The 17867-nt window shown below is 40.1% G+C and overlaps 1 protein-coding gene and 1 pseudogene across 1 annotated transcript; both read right to left on the bottom strand.

The window, feature by feature from the left end:
- Window positions 1-9183: 9183 nt before the first annotated feature.
- LOC111919763 (L-type lectin-domain containing receptor kinase S.4) lies at window positions 9184-11799 on the bottom strand. Its single transcript, XM_023915357.3, has one exon. The coding sequence runs from the start codon at window positions 11366-11368 to the stop codon at window positions 9350-9352; it is 2019 nt and encodes a 672-aa protein (XP_023771125.1). The 5' UTR covers window positions 11369-11799; the 3' UTR covers window positions 9184-9349.
- A 339-nt stretch (window positions 11800-12138) lies between these two features.
- LOC122195612 (NAD(P)H-quinone oxidoreductase subunit J, chloroplastic-like) lies at window positions 12139-12938 on the bottom strand (annotated as a pseudogene).
- Window positions 12939-17867: the final 4929 nt, after the last annotated feature.

Genomic DNA, 17867 nt, shown 5'->3' with positions numbered 1-17867 from the left:
TCGAGACCCTTCATACATCTAGGGAGAGCTTCTCTTAGCTCTTGGTATCCGAAACTCTACATCCGTTGATTTAATGATTTTTGATATCCGGTCATTGGTTATCAAAAATAGGGAGAGAATATCATCCGGATTTGGTTATTATGATTGTTTGAGTTTGGATTTTGAAGACTTCTGAAGACGATTATTTATTTAGTGATGCGATGTGGCACTTATTTTTGGTCTTCACGGATCAAATTTTTGGCACTACTCGATGTTTTCCGATTCAGATTATTTATTATTCGGACTCTACCACAGGATGATTTTGTGTTCGCATTTGGTTCAGATCTTATGGTTTCACGAGTTTGGATTTGTGATATGTTGAAGACAAAGATTATTTTGGCAATGTGACGTCGCATAAGTGTTCATCGGTCTGCATACGCGGTTCATGAGGTCCATGAACGCGGCAGGAGCATTGGTGAGCCCAAACGGCACCACCACGAACTCATAATGGCCATAGCGCGTCCGAAACGCTGTCTTCTGCATATCCTCCTCCCTGACCCTCATCTGATGATAACCCGAACGCAAATCAATCTTGGAGAACCAAGATGCTCCCTAAAGCTGGTCAAAGAGGTCATCAATCCTCGGAAGCGGGTAACGGTTCTTCACCGTTACCTTGTTTAGCTCCCGGTAATCTATACACATCCGGTGCGACCCGTCCTTCTTCTTCACAAACAGAATCGGGGCTCCCCAGGGCGAACTACTCAGGCAAATAAATCCCTTGTCTAGCAGCTCCTATAGCTGCGTAGACAATTCCTGCATCTCGGGAGGAGCCAACCGATACGGCGCCTTGGCTATCGGAGCCGCACCAGGAACAAGGTTAATCCTGAACTCCACCTGTCGCTCCGGAGGTATCCCAGGAAGCTCCTCTGGGAAAACATCTACAAAGTCTCGGACCACCGGAACCTCGCTCACTGTCACCTTACCCGCCTCCCGGGTATCCATCACATACGCGACATATCATGCGCATCCCTGCTGAAGGTAGCGCCTAGCCCTCGCTGCTGAACATACAGCGGGTCCATACTGAGGCCTCTCACCATGAATCACTAACTCTCCCCCGCTTGGGGTCCTGACCCGCACTAGCTGTTGCGCGAAATCTATCACCGCCCCATTAGGGCTCAGCCAATCCATGCCTATAATCACCTTGTTCCCACGCAACGGAATGGGAACCAAATCCACCAAATAGCGCTCCTCGAACAAACGCAGCACGCAATCTCGAAATACCATCGATGCTCACACCAATCGATCATCAACAATCTCCACCTCCAAAGGGCAATCTAACTCGCCTGATGACTCATGAAACTTCTTGCTAAGCGCAAGGGAAACGAATGATCGGGATGCACCCGAATCAAATAACACCTGAACTGGGAGGCCGTTCACATGGAATGATCCTAATGTATACATATACATACAGAGCACATATCAATAACATAACATCATAAAAATAAGATAGAGGGAAAGAATCATACACGTCACCACATCGGGTGCGGCGCGTGCCTCCTCGGTAGTCAGCTGAAATGCTCGGCTCCTCACCACTGGAGCCTCTGCCTTGCCTTATCGGCCATCCGTGATCCGCAGGGTCGCTGGAGCTGGCGCCTTCACCGGCGCTGAGACTGTCAACTGGGGGCAATTGGCCTTCTTGTGGCCCCTCTGGTTGCAGTGGAAACACAGCAACTCTGATGTCTGAATGACTGCTGCCGGAGCAGTGCAATCCCTGCTGATGTGCCCAGTCTTGCCGCACTTGTAGCAGCCTGATGATCTCATCCTGCACGCCCCCTCGTGTGGCCTGCCGCATTTCCTGCAGCGGCTCGGTCCTGACTGGCCTTTTGGCCTACCATCTGATCCCTTGGGCTTCTTCCCCGAAGCCCCTCCTGCCTGACCCTCCTCTAATTTCCGTTTCCGGATGTGCTCCAAATCTATCTCCCTCTCCCTTGCCCTGGTAATCATAGAGTCCAAGGTAGGGCAAGCCGAAAAGCTAACATGCTCCCGGATGTCAGCTCGTAGCATATCATGATAACGAGTCCTCCTCATGTCCTCGTCACCAGCATACTGGGGCACCAACAAAGCCCTCTCCCGAAACTTGGCGGTGATCTCCGCCACAGTCTCCGTCGTCTGCCTCATGTCTAGAAACTCCCTGGCCAGCTGCTGAAGCTCGACAGCCGGCGCAAACTCTGCCTGGAACCTGGTCACAAAGTCCGACCAGGTCATAGCCTCGATAGCTGAGGCTCGCAACGAGTCACCCACTGACTCCCACCAATCACGGGCTCGGTCCCGTAAACACCCTGCTGCATACCTCACCTTCGACCCCTCGGGGCAGAAGCTAGTCAACTGGGCAGAATCGATGTCTACAATCCATCGCCTGGCAGCAGTGGGGTCTTTCACCCAATGGAAATCCGGCGCACCACTGCCCCTGAAGTCCTTGAAGGACAGTGTGCGAGATCCTGACTGGCTAGATGCCATATCACTCCTGAATGCCCGAAGGCGATCCTCCATCAACTCCATGATCCCTTCCTTGATCGACCCAAAGAGAATGGGGGTCGACTCAAGGATGCCTCTGGTGATCTCTGACGCGATGAACTCGCGTAGTCCTTCATCAACCGGCTCGGAACCTGATCCCGAACCTGACCCCTCTCCTGAACCGCCATCTACCGGCCTCGATCGAAGTACGACCATTCTGCAATACATCACAACAATCATTAGTGATACTGATACTTCCTGAGGGATCACAACTACTTACAAGTTCCCTGGTCTTATCTTAGCCTTCCTTGGTTCGGGTATGGATCCTCTGCTTTTAGTAGTACGGGCCCATACTACCTTCCACATCTATCCGTACCTTCTTCAAGGAATGCCTCGACTCCACCAGATCCCTTTCACTACTGCTGATCACTGCTATACTCATCCTAGGCTTGCCCTAGGGAAATCTCTAATTCCACTCTAACCAGTCCTCAGCTGCTGCAGACCTCCTTGTAATGCTAATTAGCCATTACCCAAATATCATCACATGTGACGAGGCTCAGATAATCCTTCGAGTACCCGACTCGTCCCTACAACGGTTGGACTCAAACAAGAGCTGCACAGTAGGATCAAATCCGGCACTCTAAGATTATTCAAACCTGATCACATGTGACGTGACGCATTCGCCTAACGGCTAACACCCATTATTCAGAGTCCCACGTAGCACGAAGCAAGCAGCATTCAGATAAGGGTAACAATCTCAATTAACTCTATCTACTTTCAGGAACTGAGCTAGCATTTAGTGCTAAGCTCATACTACCAGGCATAACCTAATCAGGCTATCCTACTTACTGTCTACTCAATATCTAGCATGCAATTCTGATACAACTGAAACACATAAAGCAGGCACATAAGGCATCACTCCTAGATCCTTAGTCCTATTCTAGCATGCTGTTCTACAAAAGCTGATAAACATAACATAAACTTGTATGGGTACTTTGGGGAATACTTACTTGAGCTCGGTCGGTCGCGTACATCACACACTTCGTTCTTTCTCAAAACTCCTTTCTCAATTTTAGAAAACATTTTCTTTTAGAAAATCTTTTAATCCCTCGATTTGAGTTCAGACACTCCCGAAGATGTGTCCGAATCCCTCAAATCAGGGCTCTGATACCAACTTGTAACGACCCAATTTTCACGACCAAAAATTTTGTTTTAAAACATTACTTTAGAAAATATTAATAACTAAAAACATTGTTTGATCAAACCATAACACAAAGTGAACCATGTCTAAAAGCCAATTCATACACCCAATCAAAATATCAGAGTACAAATCCCAGTGAAGCTCGTAAATGCGGAAACCGGAGAGTGTGTGTGTGACATGCTACTACCGCGCCGGCTCCTTTCCCCTAGCTGAGGAGGTACCTGAAACCAAAACTGAAAACTGTAAGCACAAAGCTTAGTGAGTTCCCCCATCGTACCACATACCATACGAACACATAACATACATACTGTCAGGCTATTCTGGGGTGCCTGACTACCCGGTACGGCCGTTCTGGGGTGCCGTCCTACCCGTGTCAAGCCATTCTGGGGTGCTGACTACCCGTGTCAAGCCATTCTGGGGTGCTGACTACCCATCGGTCCTAACAACCGATCCTCGGGGACTAGTCCCCTCTTACTACCTTTATCTCATATAACATAACAAGCCAGCATGCAATCATATCATCACGTACTGTCAGACATATCTGGGGTGTCCGACCTACCCTTCGGTCCTAACAACCAAACTCTACAACTATCACATATACATATCATGCTAGCATACAACATATCAGGTAGTAGCAACCTAGATGATATCACAAAGACAATCATCTAACATACAACTCCTACTGGTGGGCCGACATTGTGGCCGTAGACCCACCGCTACTGGAAGGTAACTCACCTCGAAGTAGCTGCTGATCTGATTGGGAACTGACTGCCTACTGCTGCTGCTGCTGCTCCGGAAATCCTCCGGCTGCAATTCCCACAACATACTCAATCAAACACTGCTCACTGACCTTTGGGTAAAATGACCATTTTACCCCTGACCATGCCCTAAGTCAAAGTTAGAGTCAACTTTCAGTTGACCCGACTCGCCGAGTTGGCTTTCCAACTCGCCGAGTCACCACCCAAACGATTGTCCTGGATCCCGTTCCTACCCGTTGAGTTAGGCGACGACTCGACGAGTTCTCCTTCTAAACTGATATTCAAGTCCTTCATCCTACTCGTCGAGTTGTATGAACAACTCGTCGAGTTCATCTTCATCCGATGAACACTTATGCTGCGACTCGCCGAGTTGTATGAACAACTCGTCGAGTCTGTTCTTGATCTAAGGAGATTGCCTTGAACTCGCCGAGTCAGGGCATTGACTCGCCGAGTACCTCCATAGATGAGTTCAGCTTCTGACTCACTGAGTCACACCCCGTGACTCACTGCTCACTCGACACTACGAAAAGGGGACAAACTCGGAGACTTGCGAACAGACTCGCCGAGTCACATGAACGACTCGCCGAGTCGTTGCCATGCACCCACTAAATACACATATTTGCTCGATTCCAGTCCATGCCATTCACAGATCTGGACTTCTAGGACACGAATCACACGTAAAGTTTCCAACTTTACGTGTGGATATTCACCAAAATGGATTTTAGGGCTCAAAATGCCTCAAAAGGGTATATCTAGGGTGAACAAGCAACATGGGGCCATAAAGCTAACAAATCTGAGCTCCTGGAGCTCAATCTTGCCTAGATCCAGAGGCCAAACATCTTATTACGACATATAATGCACATACAAGCTTGGGGATTTGTCCAAGAAAAACCTAAATGAAGTACTAAGCATAGAATCAAGAGGAAAACGGGTTATACCTCACAGAAACTGCTGGAAGAACACAATTATGCCTGGATGGCTTCCCTTCTTCTGGATCTACTTCCTTCCTCCTTCAAAACCTTCAAAAGCACACAACAAAGCTTCAAATCTTCAAAGAACAAGCATAAACGAGGGTTGGGAGCTCTGGGGAGAGAATGGGGGCTGGCCTGGGGCGAATAAGTCGCTTAAATAGGGTGCAAACCCCTGAAACTTAGGGTTTCACCCAACAGCTGTGACTCGCCGAGTCGCCAACTTAAATATGTCCGGGGTCCCGCATCCACTCGGCGAGTCGGACCTATGACTCGCCGAGTCCAAGGCTAAAAGAAGGGAAATACTCAAATAAGATTTACGTACCAGGAACCAGGTGCTACAGTATATGTTAAATTTGTATATGGTTGGCCTATTCTCTTCTCTTAAGCGAATTTTATGGAAAACTTAAAGTGAAATTTTGATAAAGTGCATAAGAACCAAAACAATGAGTATTATCTATTATCTTCTCAAAAGTATTACTGTAGAGCTATTAAGGGTCGTTCATCCATCCAACTTTTTGATGGGTTGGTCGGTTCAAACTCCTCAAGAATATGGATCTATTTTTCTTGCTTTGATCTCTTTTTCTTCATAAAATATAATTATCTTTGGTTATTACATTTAACTTTATGTATTTTTTTGAAAGCTTTTTTTTTTCAGGTTGCTCAATATCAAGAATATGTGTCCCATGAAGTTTATTTTAGTTTATCATTTTTCTTAATAAGAAAAATTACTTTTCGTTATCACTGTAATTCCACATAATGTTTGTATAGCTTGGTTTGTTTCAGGTTCTCACAGTTCCTTTTTAGGTATATGATGAATGAAGAAAATGATAGATTTTGATTTTTTTTATTTTGGTATTTTTGGTCAATACTACAAGAGTTGTTTGTGATTTTACCACCGATCGAGAGGTAATAAACTATAGTATATTTCTGACCCTAATTTTTAATATTCTTTATTGGTTCTATTTACGGCTCTCATGTTATTAATTTTAAGAAATTTAACCATTTGTGCACGACAGTCTCCATGTCCAACTTAAGTTTAAAAATTTCACCACCTAATTTATAAAATTTGTATTCGATTAAATGCTAATTTGAAAATATCATATAAATTGTGCCCGGTGCAAGACTAAGTTGTTAAGCTACTAAATCCTATAGCATTTTCAAGTATGGTTGATTATCAACTTACATTGATCATCTTTGCCACATAACATAACATAAGTATTTTCTATATCCTATGTGGAAACCTAAAATAGATAAATATGTTTTTTTTTTTAATTTTGATTTGTGTTGTTTTTGTTGTTGAGAGTGTAAATACAATATAACAATCTACATATTTCACAATAAAATTCATAAGGCAGAAAATAAAGAATGTAAGGACAAGAAGTTGTGTCCCAATTTAAAATGATTTACACTTGTTGCAAATCAATTTCCAAACCATCTCGAGTGGCTTTTTTCTCTATAGAACAAATTCACTTATGACCGGTTTGTTAATTAATACACAACAAAACAAGATGCATTATGCTCGGTGTGTATTCAACTAATGATAATTGGAAAAAAATGCATTTTCTTTTGTTATTTCATTTTCTTTCTATCTCTCATCATTCCAAGGGATATGAGTTCGCTCCTCACCTTACTATTGAAAATAGTCCAAGATAATTTGTCACAGATTAAACTTTCAAAACATTCTCTGAAAAAGCTTCGATTTTGGATTTTTATTTTATAATTAATTTTCAATCATCTTTTTATGACTCAACGTGGAGAAGCGATTTATATTATTTGGGCTTGGACATGATGTTTGTCCAAAGATTGGTCATGAAAATTTTCTAACATATCAACCAGAACATTTGTAGTCATTAAAACAGTAAGGTGTTGTTTGTTTTTTCTGAGGCAAAATGTCTGCAGTCTGCGGACCACATTTGTAGACCTCTGCAGTAGAAGAGGTAGACCAAACGTCTGCAGTCTGAAAAAAGAAGATTGTTTGTTTTTTTAACATCTGCGAGCTACTAAAATAAACTGAAATCTAAATAAACTAACTTTTTTAAATTTCAAAGTGATTTTTTAATATTTTTATGACTTTGTTATAAATAATTAACGAATGTAGTTCAACTTTTATGTATTATTGTATAAAAAATAAACTAAAAATGATATAAATTAACGTATATACTTGATAAAAACCAACAATTTTGGTTGCAAAGTGATAACTAAACATTATAATTAGTGATCAAAGAATTTATACATAAATGGATGGAAATAAACTTCGATTTTTTCAATTAAATCCATTAAAAACGTACCATAAATATTTTCTCGAGAAGTTGACGATACTGTATTAAATAATGTTTTACAAAATTTGGCAAAAAAATATAAGAATATATTATGATTTTTTTTTCATATTTATATAAACAACTTCAACGACTATTATTGTAATAAATCTTTATTTATAAATTTGTCAAAAATATCATGTTTGTATTGTCGAACGTTTTTTTTTAAGTTTTGTAATTTTTTCTTTCAAATTGTTTATCATTAATAAAGTTGGAAAAAAATAATTTAAAAAAAAAACTTAAAAAAATAAAGATATATATGTTTTTTTAGGGTAGAAGATGTCTGAAGATGTTAGAAGACTCTGATCCACATCTGTGCCAAGAAGAGGGTGCGCAGACATTTTTAGGTCTGTAGTCTTCAAAAAAACAAACAATTTGCGAATGCTAATGTCTGTGTGTGATCTGTGCGGCGCAAACAAAGGAGGCCATGTAGATCTACAGACAAAAAACAAACACTACCTAATACTTGTTGTCGCGACTTTGCGTGGGTGCACACCTAGTATATACAAATAAGTTTCATGCGATAGATTGATTTCTGTTTGGTTCTAAACGCATGGTTTGGTTCGGTTTTATAGTCAGTGGGTATTATGCAAACCAAACCCAAACCAATTTTTTTCGGTTTTAAAAAATCTTAGCCCAAAACAGACGATCTAGATTTGCTTTTGGTTTTTCAGTTTTAGGGTTCAAACCTGTAATTCGATCTATGATAGACTCCCTTCTAAGGATGGAAATGGGGCGGGTTTGGGGCGGGGTTAACCATCCCTGTCCCCATCCCTGAGTGTCTAACCTTGTCCCATCCCCATCCCCGATGGATGTGGGTAATCAAATCCCCTCCCCTTTGTATTTTGGGCTTTTTCTCAGCCCATCCCCGACCCATCCCCAATCTATCAATATAATAAACTCAACTTAAAAAAACCAAGTTTAATAAATGATCAAAACCATATGTCATAATTAGATTCTGGTTACATCAATCATAATGTTTAACAAGCATCAAAACGAAAAGTGACGATTTGGTATACAGATCATTGAACAAAGTGACGATTGATGTACTCTTGGAATTGGGAACATAATTTTGTATATGGACTCTATCTCTGATGGTCTAATATGGATCAATTCATTTTAGTGGACTTAATTCAAATTTAATAAATAATCGATATATATATATATATATATATATATATATATATATATATATATATATATATATATATATATATATATATAGTCATCAAAGCGGGGGTGGGACGGGTTGGGGATTGTTATATCTGGCCCCGGCCCCATCCCCGTTTTTAGCATAATGGGAATCTTAAGTCCCGTATCCGCTATCCGTTTTGGCGGGGAATATCCAATTGAAACGGGTCAACCGGGTTCTAGTTTGCATCCCTACTCCCTCCTCTCTTTAGAGTTCTAGTTTTGGTGTTAACCTTTGTGTAACCTTAAAAAGGTTGTACATGTATCTTGTTTCCACTTTCCATTGATAAAAAGCTTTCCAATTGGTTGACCAAAAATTAGAAAGCTTTAAAAAAGTAAGAGAAAAGGTTACAAGCTATACATTCTCTAGACAAACTAGACGGTGGTCTAATCTTCATTTAAACATTTGCTGCAGATGTGCTAGCCGGAAACCAACTCCGGTAAACCAGAACCAGCTTCAAGATCAGCATCCCCTTCTCTGTATCCAACCGACCAAGTATCCATTTTCTTTAAGGAAGCTGCAAAATCATCAAACCCCACCACAAAACCACCTTTCTCACTCGGCGGAGCTAAAATCTCCGGCAAGGGTACCTCTCCCTCCAAGTACCTAATCACCTGCCTCATACTCGGCCTGAATGATGGCTCATCACTAGAACACATTAACCCAAGCTTCAACACCATCATAACCTCGACTTTATCGAACTCTCCTTTCAACCTTGAATCCACCACCTCAAGTAACCTCCCTTCTCGCCACTTATCCATCACCCAATCCACCAAAATGAGCTCCTCCGGTGAGGCTTTGAGTTCAATGGGTCTCCGGCCACATACAACCTCTAACAACAGAGCTCCAAAAGCAAACACATCGGAACTCGTGGTGGGCTTCCCGGTTCGAGTCAACTCAGGAGCCATGTAACCCAGTGTACCGACCACTTTGGTGGTGGTGGGGTGCGAACCATGGTCGTATAACTTAGCCAACCCGAAGTCGCCTAAACGGCCATTTAACTCCGAATCTAATAACACATTTCCGGCTTTAATGTCTCTGTGGAGCACAGTTTGTTCCCAACCCTCGTGAAGATACAGCAAACCGTTTGATACATCGTTTATGATTTTGAATCTTTGTTCCCAACTCAATATCGTTTTTGGGTTGTTGAAAATATAATTATCTAAACTGCCATTTGACATGAAATCATAAATCAGCAAAAACTCACCTTTTCTTCTACTCCAACCCAACAACTGAACAAGATTCCGGTGCCGGAGCCGGCCAATTGTTGAAATCTCCGACGCGAATTCCTTCTGCCCATGTTTTGATTCCTTCAGAATTCGCTTCAGTGCGATTTGGGTAGTCGAATTAGGCAAAACCCCTTTGTAAACCTTACCGGATCCACCATATCCGAGCATTTCTTTCTCGTGAAAACCCTTTGTAGAATCCTTCAAATCCTTGTAAGAATACTTTTGTGGGCCCACATCAAGCTCCCAATCTTCAACCATGTCTACGTGATTGAATTGTTTGAAAACATAAACAGCACCGCCGGTCGCGATGATGAAAAAAGCTAATATTACCGAAACAGAAAGCCCAATTATGAAACCTCTTTTATTCTTTTTAAATGGTGGAAGTGAAGGGAGGCAATGAAGATTTAACGATTTTGCTTTTCCGGTCATGTTGAAGCTCCATCCGAAGACATAATGGGAGCTAGCAAGAAGACCCGTTGAAGCAGAAAACCCAACGTACATAAAATCTTGAAAAACCGGCGACAAGTCCACCGGGAGAGATAAGATCGGCGTACTGGGTTTTTTTGAATATATGGAAAGAGTGATATTCAATTGGGGTATATCAGCATCATAATCGATCCAAGCTTGAATCTTTTTCCCACTATGTAAACAAATCTCCTGTTTTGTTGAATCCCCATCAACAAAAAACCCAGCTCTGGTCGAATTCACCGATCTCATACGATTAATGTTAACACCGACGTGATTATCATCGATATCAACGAATTCGTAATCTTGAACGGTGTCAAATTCTACCGCAAAGAGGTGATTAGATGAATTCCCATTGAGGCTGCAATTAAGGAGGCCGAGGTATTGACTGGGTTGAGCTCCGACGAGGTCTTTGGTCGGAGAGATTGTAAAAGCTAAGCCATGACCCCCGAGCTGTCTGTACTTGGGGACGACGGCGAAGACGAAAGAAGTGGAGAAAGAGAGAGACGTCCCCGTTGTCGGGCTCTTGAAACGAATCGGATCAGGGTAAAACCCCCGGCCAATCAAACGAGAGCGGACATCCGTAAGCCTGAGAATACCATCGTCGGTGATCTCTGCAACTCCGTTCATGGTTATGTTGGTGGAATCGCAGTTTTTGAAACCATTATAGAAGAACGACTGAGAGAAGGACGGTGGGATTGAGAAAGATAGATGAAGAAGAAGAAGAAGCGGTGAGAGCAACATTTGTGGATCATGTGAGCAAAGCAAAGAGAAGAGTGAGAGTGAGAGAATTTGAGAATTGAGAGGGATGATAAATTGATAACGAGATATGGTGTTTGAGTTCAATTGTTACACGTGTTTCATAACATAAACGAGCTCTTTTAAGTGGAAGAAAGTGAGTGGGTGTACTTATGAACTTGGTGGTTTTTTATTTGGCTTTTGCTTCACCTTCACCAGCTTATGCATGTTTTGAGACTTGAGTAAAGTTATCCTTAAAATAGTAATATCAAACAATTCCGATTTTACTATTTTGTTTATTGAAAAAACAATTTGGGTATTTGATATATCTTTTTATCTTTCAACGTGACAAAAGCATTCTAGATGAAGGTGTAGGCGGTTGATTGACATTTGCGGTCTGATCTTTCCAGAGAGCCTCTGAAACAGGTGGCATCGGTGACCTTCAACGCATTAACTTTCACGTGTCTTCTTGCCCAACTTATTTCCACGTTTTAGATATGATTGTATGAATCTTTTAACCGATCATCTATTCATCTTTCTGTATTCTGTAATATGACAAATATTAACATTTCATATGTGTGACTATCATGCATTCTCGCGTACCCACTCACATGGTCGCACCGGCCCCATGATAGAAAGTTCGGGTTACACTATCGCCGATGCATTGAACTTAGGGTATAATACACTAAGTTCTTATAGAATTCAATGAATTATCAAGTTATCTTTTCAAAAATCATAAAACTCTATCATTTTTTCACTACAATATATTAATGCGAATAAATAAGATTCAGTTTTGTATTTTCTTTTCAATTTTTAATTTACTCCTACATTACATGACTTTATAGATTCCCCTTAAGTGATGTGTGCAGTCCAAAGTTGATGCTGCATAATTCGTTTGGTTCCTCCTATCGACTTGGCTCATCCGAAATAAGTATTTTACAAATTTGAGAATCCCGATTAATTCCTAATTTTATTTTATTGTATTTTTTTTATTCTATACATAATAAAAATACAAACCATAAACGAGACTTCAATTACTCTGTTTAATCTAGAATCGAACCTGGAATCTATAGAATTGTATAATTGAAGATTCGTTTTTTATCATTCAATGAGCATCTTGTATTTCATAAAAATTGGGAGCAATATAATCCTTACGTAAAGGCCATCCTATCCAACTTTCAGGCATTAATATACGTTTCAAACGGGGATGATTATCATAAGAGATTCCCAACATATCATAGGATTCCCGTTCTTGAAAATCCACACTTTTCCAAACCCAAAAAACAGACGGAATTCTAGGATCCCTCCTCGGGGCAAATACTTTTATGCATACCTCTTCTGGTTGATCCGCGCCATACTCTATTCTAGTAAGATGATACACACTAGCTAATAGTCCGCCTGGTGCTACATCATAGGCACATTGGGAGCGGAGATAATTGTAACCATATACATATAAAATGACAGCAATGGAATGTCAATCCCCCGGTTTGATTTGTAAAGTCTCTATTCCTTGGTAATCAAAGCCCAAAGATCTATGAATTAGCCCATGCTTAACTAGCCAAGCAGACAAATGACTTTATAAAGTTTAATAAAATATTACAAAAATTAATTTATAATATATATTTAAAGAATTAAAAACTTTTTTTTTCATCGAAAAGTTCAATGGTTATTGAATTCCAAATCAATTAAATACACATGTGGCATTTCACAATGGTATACTTCAATCAATTAAATAACACCTATATTTGTCATCCCATTAAACTTACCATTAAATATGTTTTTATAAGAGTTCAGTGGATTGTCACGTCAATATCTATGCACTAAATAATTTTACCTATAAAACTGTATACTCCATTAGAGAATATGGTATGGGCAACGAGAAATGTGTTATTGCCGATATGACACCTCATAACCTAGTTATAACAAGATGAACATCACTCCCCTTCTTGTTAAGAGGGTGTTATGACATATCTCGTTGTGATGAAGACAAGTTGCAACGGGAAGTTTAATTGGTGTTGCATTTATCAACCAATCAATTCATTTTTCTTTCTTTCTCTCTCTACTTCTTAACATGTTCTGACATGGAGAACACCATTTCCCCCTTACTGTTATGGTGGTATTATGGTTGATGTGGCATATGAATTTGATGTTATAACCTAACCCACACTTAATGCTCTTAAACTCCATATAATTCAATGAATTGTCACATCATATATCATTTTCTTTTTTTACTTATTATTATTTTGTAATAATTAGCATAAAATTAAAATTTAAAAACTACAATTTCACATCACATTTTAAAATTTTCAAATTTCAAATTTGAAATAAAAATTAGTATTGATATCAATATTAAGGTGTGGATCCGATGACGACTCAAAAAATGGTAAGGACAGCGAACATAGTCCCCCCCTCCACTTCGTCAAGAGAACAATTGACAAACTTAATACTTGGTCGTGATGTGTTCGCATTTGTTGCACGTCCGTGAAACGTAATACGGACTCGAGGATTTAATCATATGTGACGAACGTCTATGGAGTGTCATTTAAATGGGTTTAATTCTATTTAATTTTTTTTCGTCTTGTTGTTGTATATTTTTTTCATATATATATATATATATATATATATATATATATATATATATATATATATATATATATATATATATATATATATATATATATATATATAATAACTTTTTTTTTTGTTTTTTGTTTATTTTTATCTTTTTTACTACATATTTGAATTTACTAGTGTTTTTTGTTTTTTTTTGTTTGTTTTTTTGTTTTTTGATATTTTTTTATTTTTTTTGAACTAAATATCGGTTCGAGTATTTTAATATTTAACAATTACAAAAGTTCTGAATCAAAAAAAAATATTAATCATTATAGTATTTTTCAGCTCATACTACTTTTAGATGATACCATTTTTGGATCGTAAATTTTTGGATCAAATTATTTTGAATAATAGTATTTTTCGATCATATCTTTTTTTTAAATCACATGATTTTGGATCAATAAGGATAGGTTTTCTAGAAGGCTAGGTTTTCTCTCAAGGAACATTCTAGGACTAATGAAGGCTGATAAATAACAAACCTCATGGGTTAATGACCTTTAAAAACCCCCAAAAACACGATCAGCTCATGGGCCGGAGGCGCATCGCGCCTTTTAAAGGGCGCCTTGCGTCCCATGCGATAAATTCCGGGTTTTCAGTTTTTTAGATTTTGCGATTAATTCCTTCAGGTTCGGTCTTTGCTTCTACCTTTCCTTGAACCATAAAACCCCCAATCAAAGAGTAGAAAAAGAAACATCATCAGAACTTGGATGATACAATTAGAAACCTACAAAACACGAAACCTCCAATAGACCTTTTGGCAAACGCATCCGCCAAATACCCAAATTGGGAATCGGGTGTTACACCACAACGACTTGTGCATATTTATTTGAATTTTTATGATAACTCCGGAGCCTGAATAAAAAAGACACAATTTAGAAGGTTAATAGGGGGTTCACTAAAGAAATTAAGACAAAAACTTTTCTTGTAAATATCCCATAATGTATTGGGCATTTGGGCTCTTGTATATTTTTCTTGCCCTTAAAAATATAACATATGGTGTGTTTGACAACAAGTTTTTAAAAGTTTTTAATTTTTACTTTTTTATAAAAATAAAGCGAATTAGAGAATAGCTTCATTCGGAAGTACAAGCTTAAAGCTTTTATTTTAAACATAAACTCATGATTGAAATGATAGTTCAAAGTAATTTTTTGGATTTTTAGTTGTAACATCCCAAAAAAAGACCAAAAATTTTCATTTTCATTCAATAAAATCAGTATTCAAAAAACATCATCAAAACAAGCCCAATAGAACAAGTGTATCAATCGACCTATAAAATCAAAGTAAATCACAAAACACGGAGCAATGTGGTGTGTGCACTACAATCATCCCGAGCTCCTAGTTTTAAAACCAGAAACACCGGAAACATAAACCGAAAACCGTAAGCACAAAGCTCAGTGCATTCCCCAAGATACCAAATATCATACATACATAAATCACATATTGGGCCCTCTCCCTCCATCGAGCCTCGCCCGGTATCGAGTCCCACTTGGCATCGGGTCCTGTCCGACATCGAGCCCCGATCGACTTCGGGCCCCACCCGACATCAATCCCTGCTCAGATTACAGATCTATCAATCACCAAGCCCTGCCTGACATTGGGCCCCACCCGATACACACCTAATCATATAAACTTATAATCTTACTAGCACATGCAATAGTCACAAAGACCATAGCATACCGTACAGTCATCCAGCCTCGCCTGGTAAGTATAAGAACACATATTGATAGCTATCATACAATATACTCATCAGGCCCCACCTGGCATCGGGCCTTGCCCCGGTAAGCATACCATACATAACACATGCAAGTGTCATGCAGACATTTAACATACTAACATATCAACCATGGGTTCACTTTGGTGCCTTCGACCCACTAAAACACAGTGAGGAAACTCACCTCGACTGCTGAATCTCACTGAAAATCCATGGCTGCTGGTTTAATGAATCCCCGAGCTAATCAATACTAAAACAACACCCCAATTAACACTTAGGTTCCAATCCATAACCATAAATCCACATTTGGGGTAAAAGGACCATGTTACCCCTAACTTAGCTTGGTCCAAGACTAAAGCCCAAACTCACAATCTAAAAGGCCCAAAAGCCAATTATTCAACCAATGCCCAAATATGGCCTAATTTTCCAAATTGAGCCCAAACCCCTTACATGGGCCTTACCCTAAAGCCCAACCATTTTTCCTAATCCAAAAAACTTGCACTCAGATGGCCCAATAAGAACTCAAATACCCAAGCCCAAAAGAAAGCCCAAACTTGAAGCCCAATATGCAATATCCCACCCGACTGAGTACACGGGGCGTATTCAGCTGTATGTTAAGCATACACGCTATTTGGCTTGTACGTTGCGTATACAAACTTGTACGCCCAGCGTACTCATCCATTAAGCCAAACTCTTCATTAAGCTCTTAATGCTTAAGTCCAGAAGTCCAAACCACAAATCTGAGTCCTAATAAGTGTCTAGAACCATAAAGTCACTGACTTGGTGACTTTGCATGCCCCAAAAGAACCCAACTTCAAGATATAGCATTATACTTTCACCAAAACTCATATATGTTAGATCTAAACAACCAATGAACAAGATCAAAACTTTTTACCTCAAACAAGCTAGAAATAGAGTAGAAAATCAAAATCTACAAGCTCTTCCTTGATCAACAATCTTACACCAAGCTTCTACCTCTTGATTATTGATCAAAACACACCAAAATGGACATAATGAGCTCAAAACACATAGGAGAGGCTTAGGGTTTCGAATATGAGGCTAAAAGGTCGATGGAGGCTGAGAAATGAGGGTTTCATGAAACATAAAAGTGCTTATATATCATCCAACATCTAAAATTAGGGTTTCTTAAATCCCTTCGTACGCCCTGCATATTCCTCGTACACCCAGCGTATGAGGCCTCGCATTCCCGTTCAACCCTTCATAGTACGCTAAGCGTACACCAAATTACGCCTCACGTAATGACTCTTACACTAGTACGCCTGTAACGTCCCAAAATTCCAGGCTAAAAATTTCTTTTAATAAAATGTTACTTAAAGTAAAATCATCATTTCAAAACATAAACAGAGTATTAGTTTTCAAAACACATGTTCGTTATCAGAGTAAAACATTCCCAGGCTGACTAATCTATGGTGTGTGCCATGCGATCATCCCGAGCTCCATCATCCGCTACCGGAAGCACCTGAAACCAAAACTGAAAACCGTAAGCACGAAGCTTAGTGAGTTCCCCAGATACCACATACCATACAACCATTCATAGCCAAGAACCATACATAACCGACTTATCCATAATCAAGTAAGGTGCTATGTGCCAAACATAGTCTTGCCATTATGCCACGGGCCGCGCGTGGTCTTCCTGGTCAAGCTCAGGCCACTCCCTGGGTCTTACAGACAAGTGCCAAGGGCCACCCCTGGTCTTACAGACATGTGCCAAGGGCCACCCCCTGGTCTTTTATGTAAGTATCACAAAGACAACTATACATACTACTCTACTTAGCTAAACATCATACAGTGTGCCAGAAGCCACCTCCTGGTCTTTCATATATAATAGCATACAATGCGCCAGGAGCCACCTCCTGGTCTTTCATACATAATAGCATACAATGCGCCAGGAGCCACCTCCTGGTATTTCATACATATTGCCTAGGGCTAACCCCCGGGTCTTCCTATCATCCATAATAACATACTGTATGCCAGGAGCCGCCCCCTGGTCTTTCATGCATATTCTAAATGGGTCGGCATTGGTGCCTTAGACCCATACAAACAGTGAAGAGACTCACCTCGCACTGTTGAACTCTACTGATGATCCTCTGGCTGCTGACCGAAAGCTCTCTGAACTCCTGCTCCACTAGCTCCCCGAGCTACCAATATCAATGCAACACT

Source organism: Lactuca sativa, chromosome 8 (assembly GCF_002870075.4).
Source record: "Lactuca sativa cultivar Salinas chromosome 8, Lsat_Salinas_v11, whole genome shotgun sequence".
NCBI classification, from domain to species: domain Eukaryota; kingdom Viridiplantae; phylum Streptophyta; class Magnoliopsida; order Asterales; family Asteraceae; genus Lactuca; species Lactuca sativa.
Note: the sequence above shows the minus strand (reverse complement) of the source record. Positions and strands in the feature narration are given on the sequence as shown.

What these genes read in the sequence shown, in the direction of transcription:
- LOC111919763 (XM_023915357.3), bottom strand. Translation starts at nt 11,368, where the DNA reads ATGTTGCTCTCACCGCTTCTTCTTCTTCTTCATCTATCTTTCTCAATC.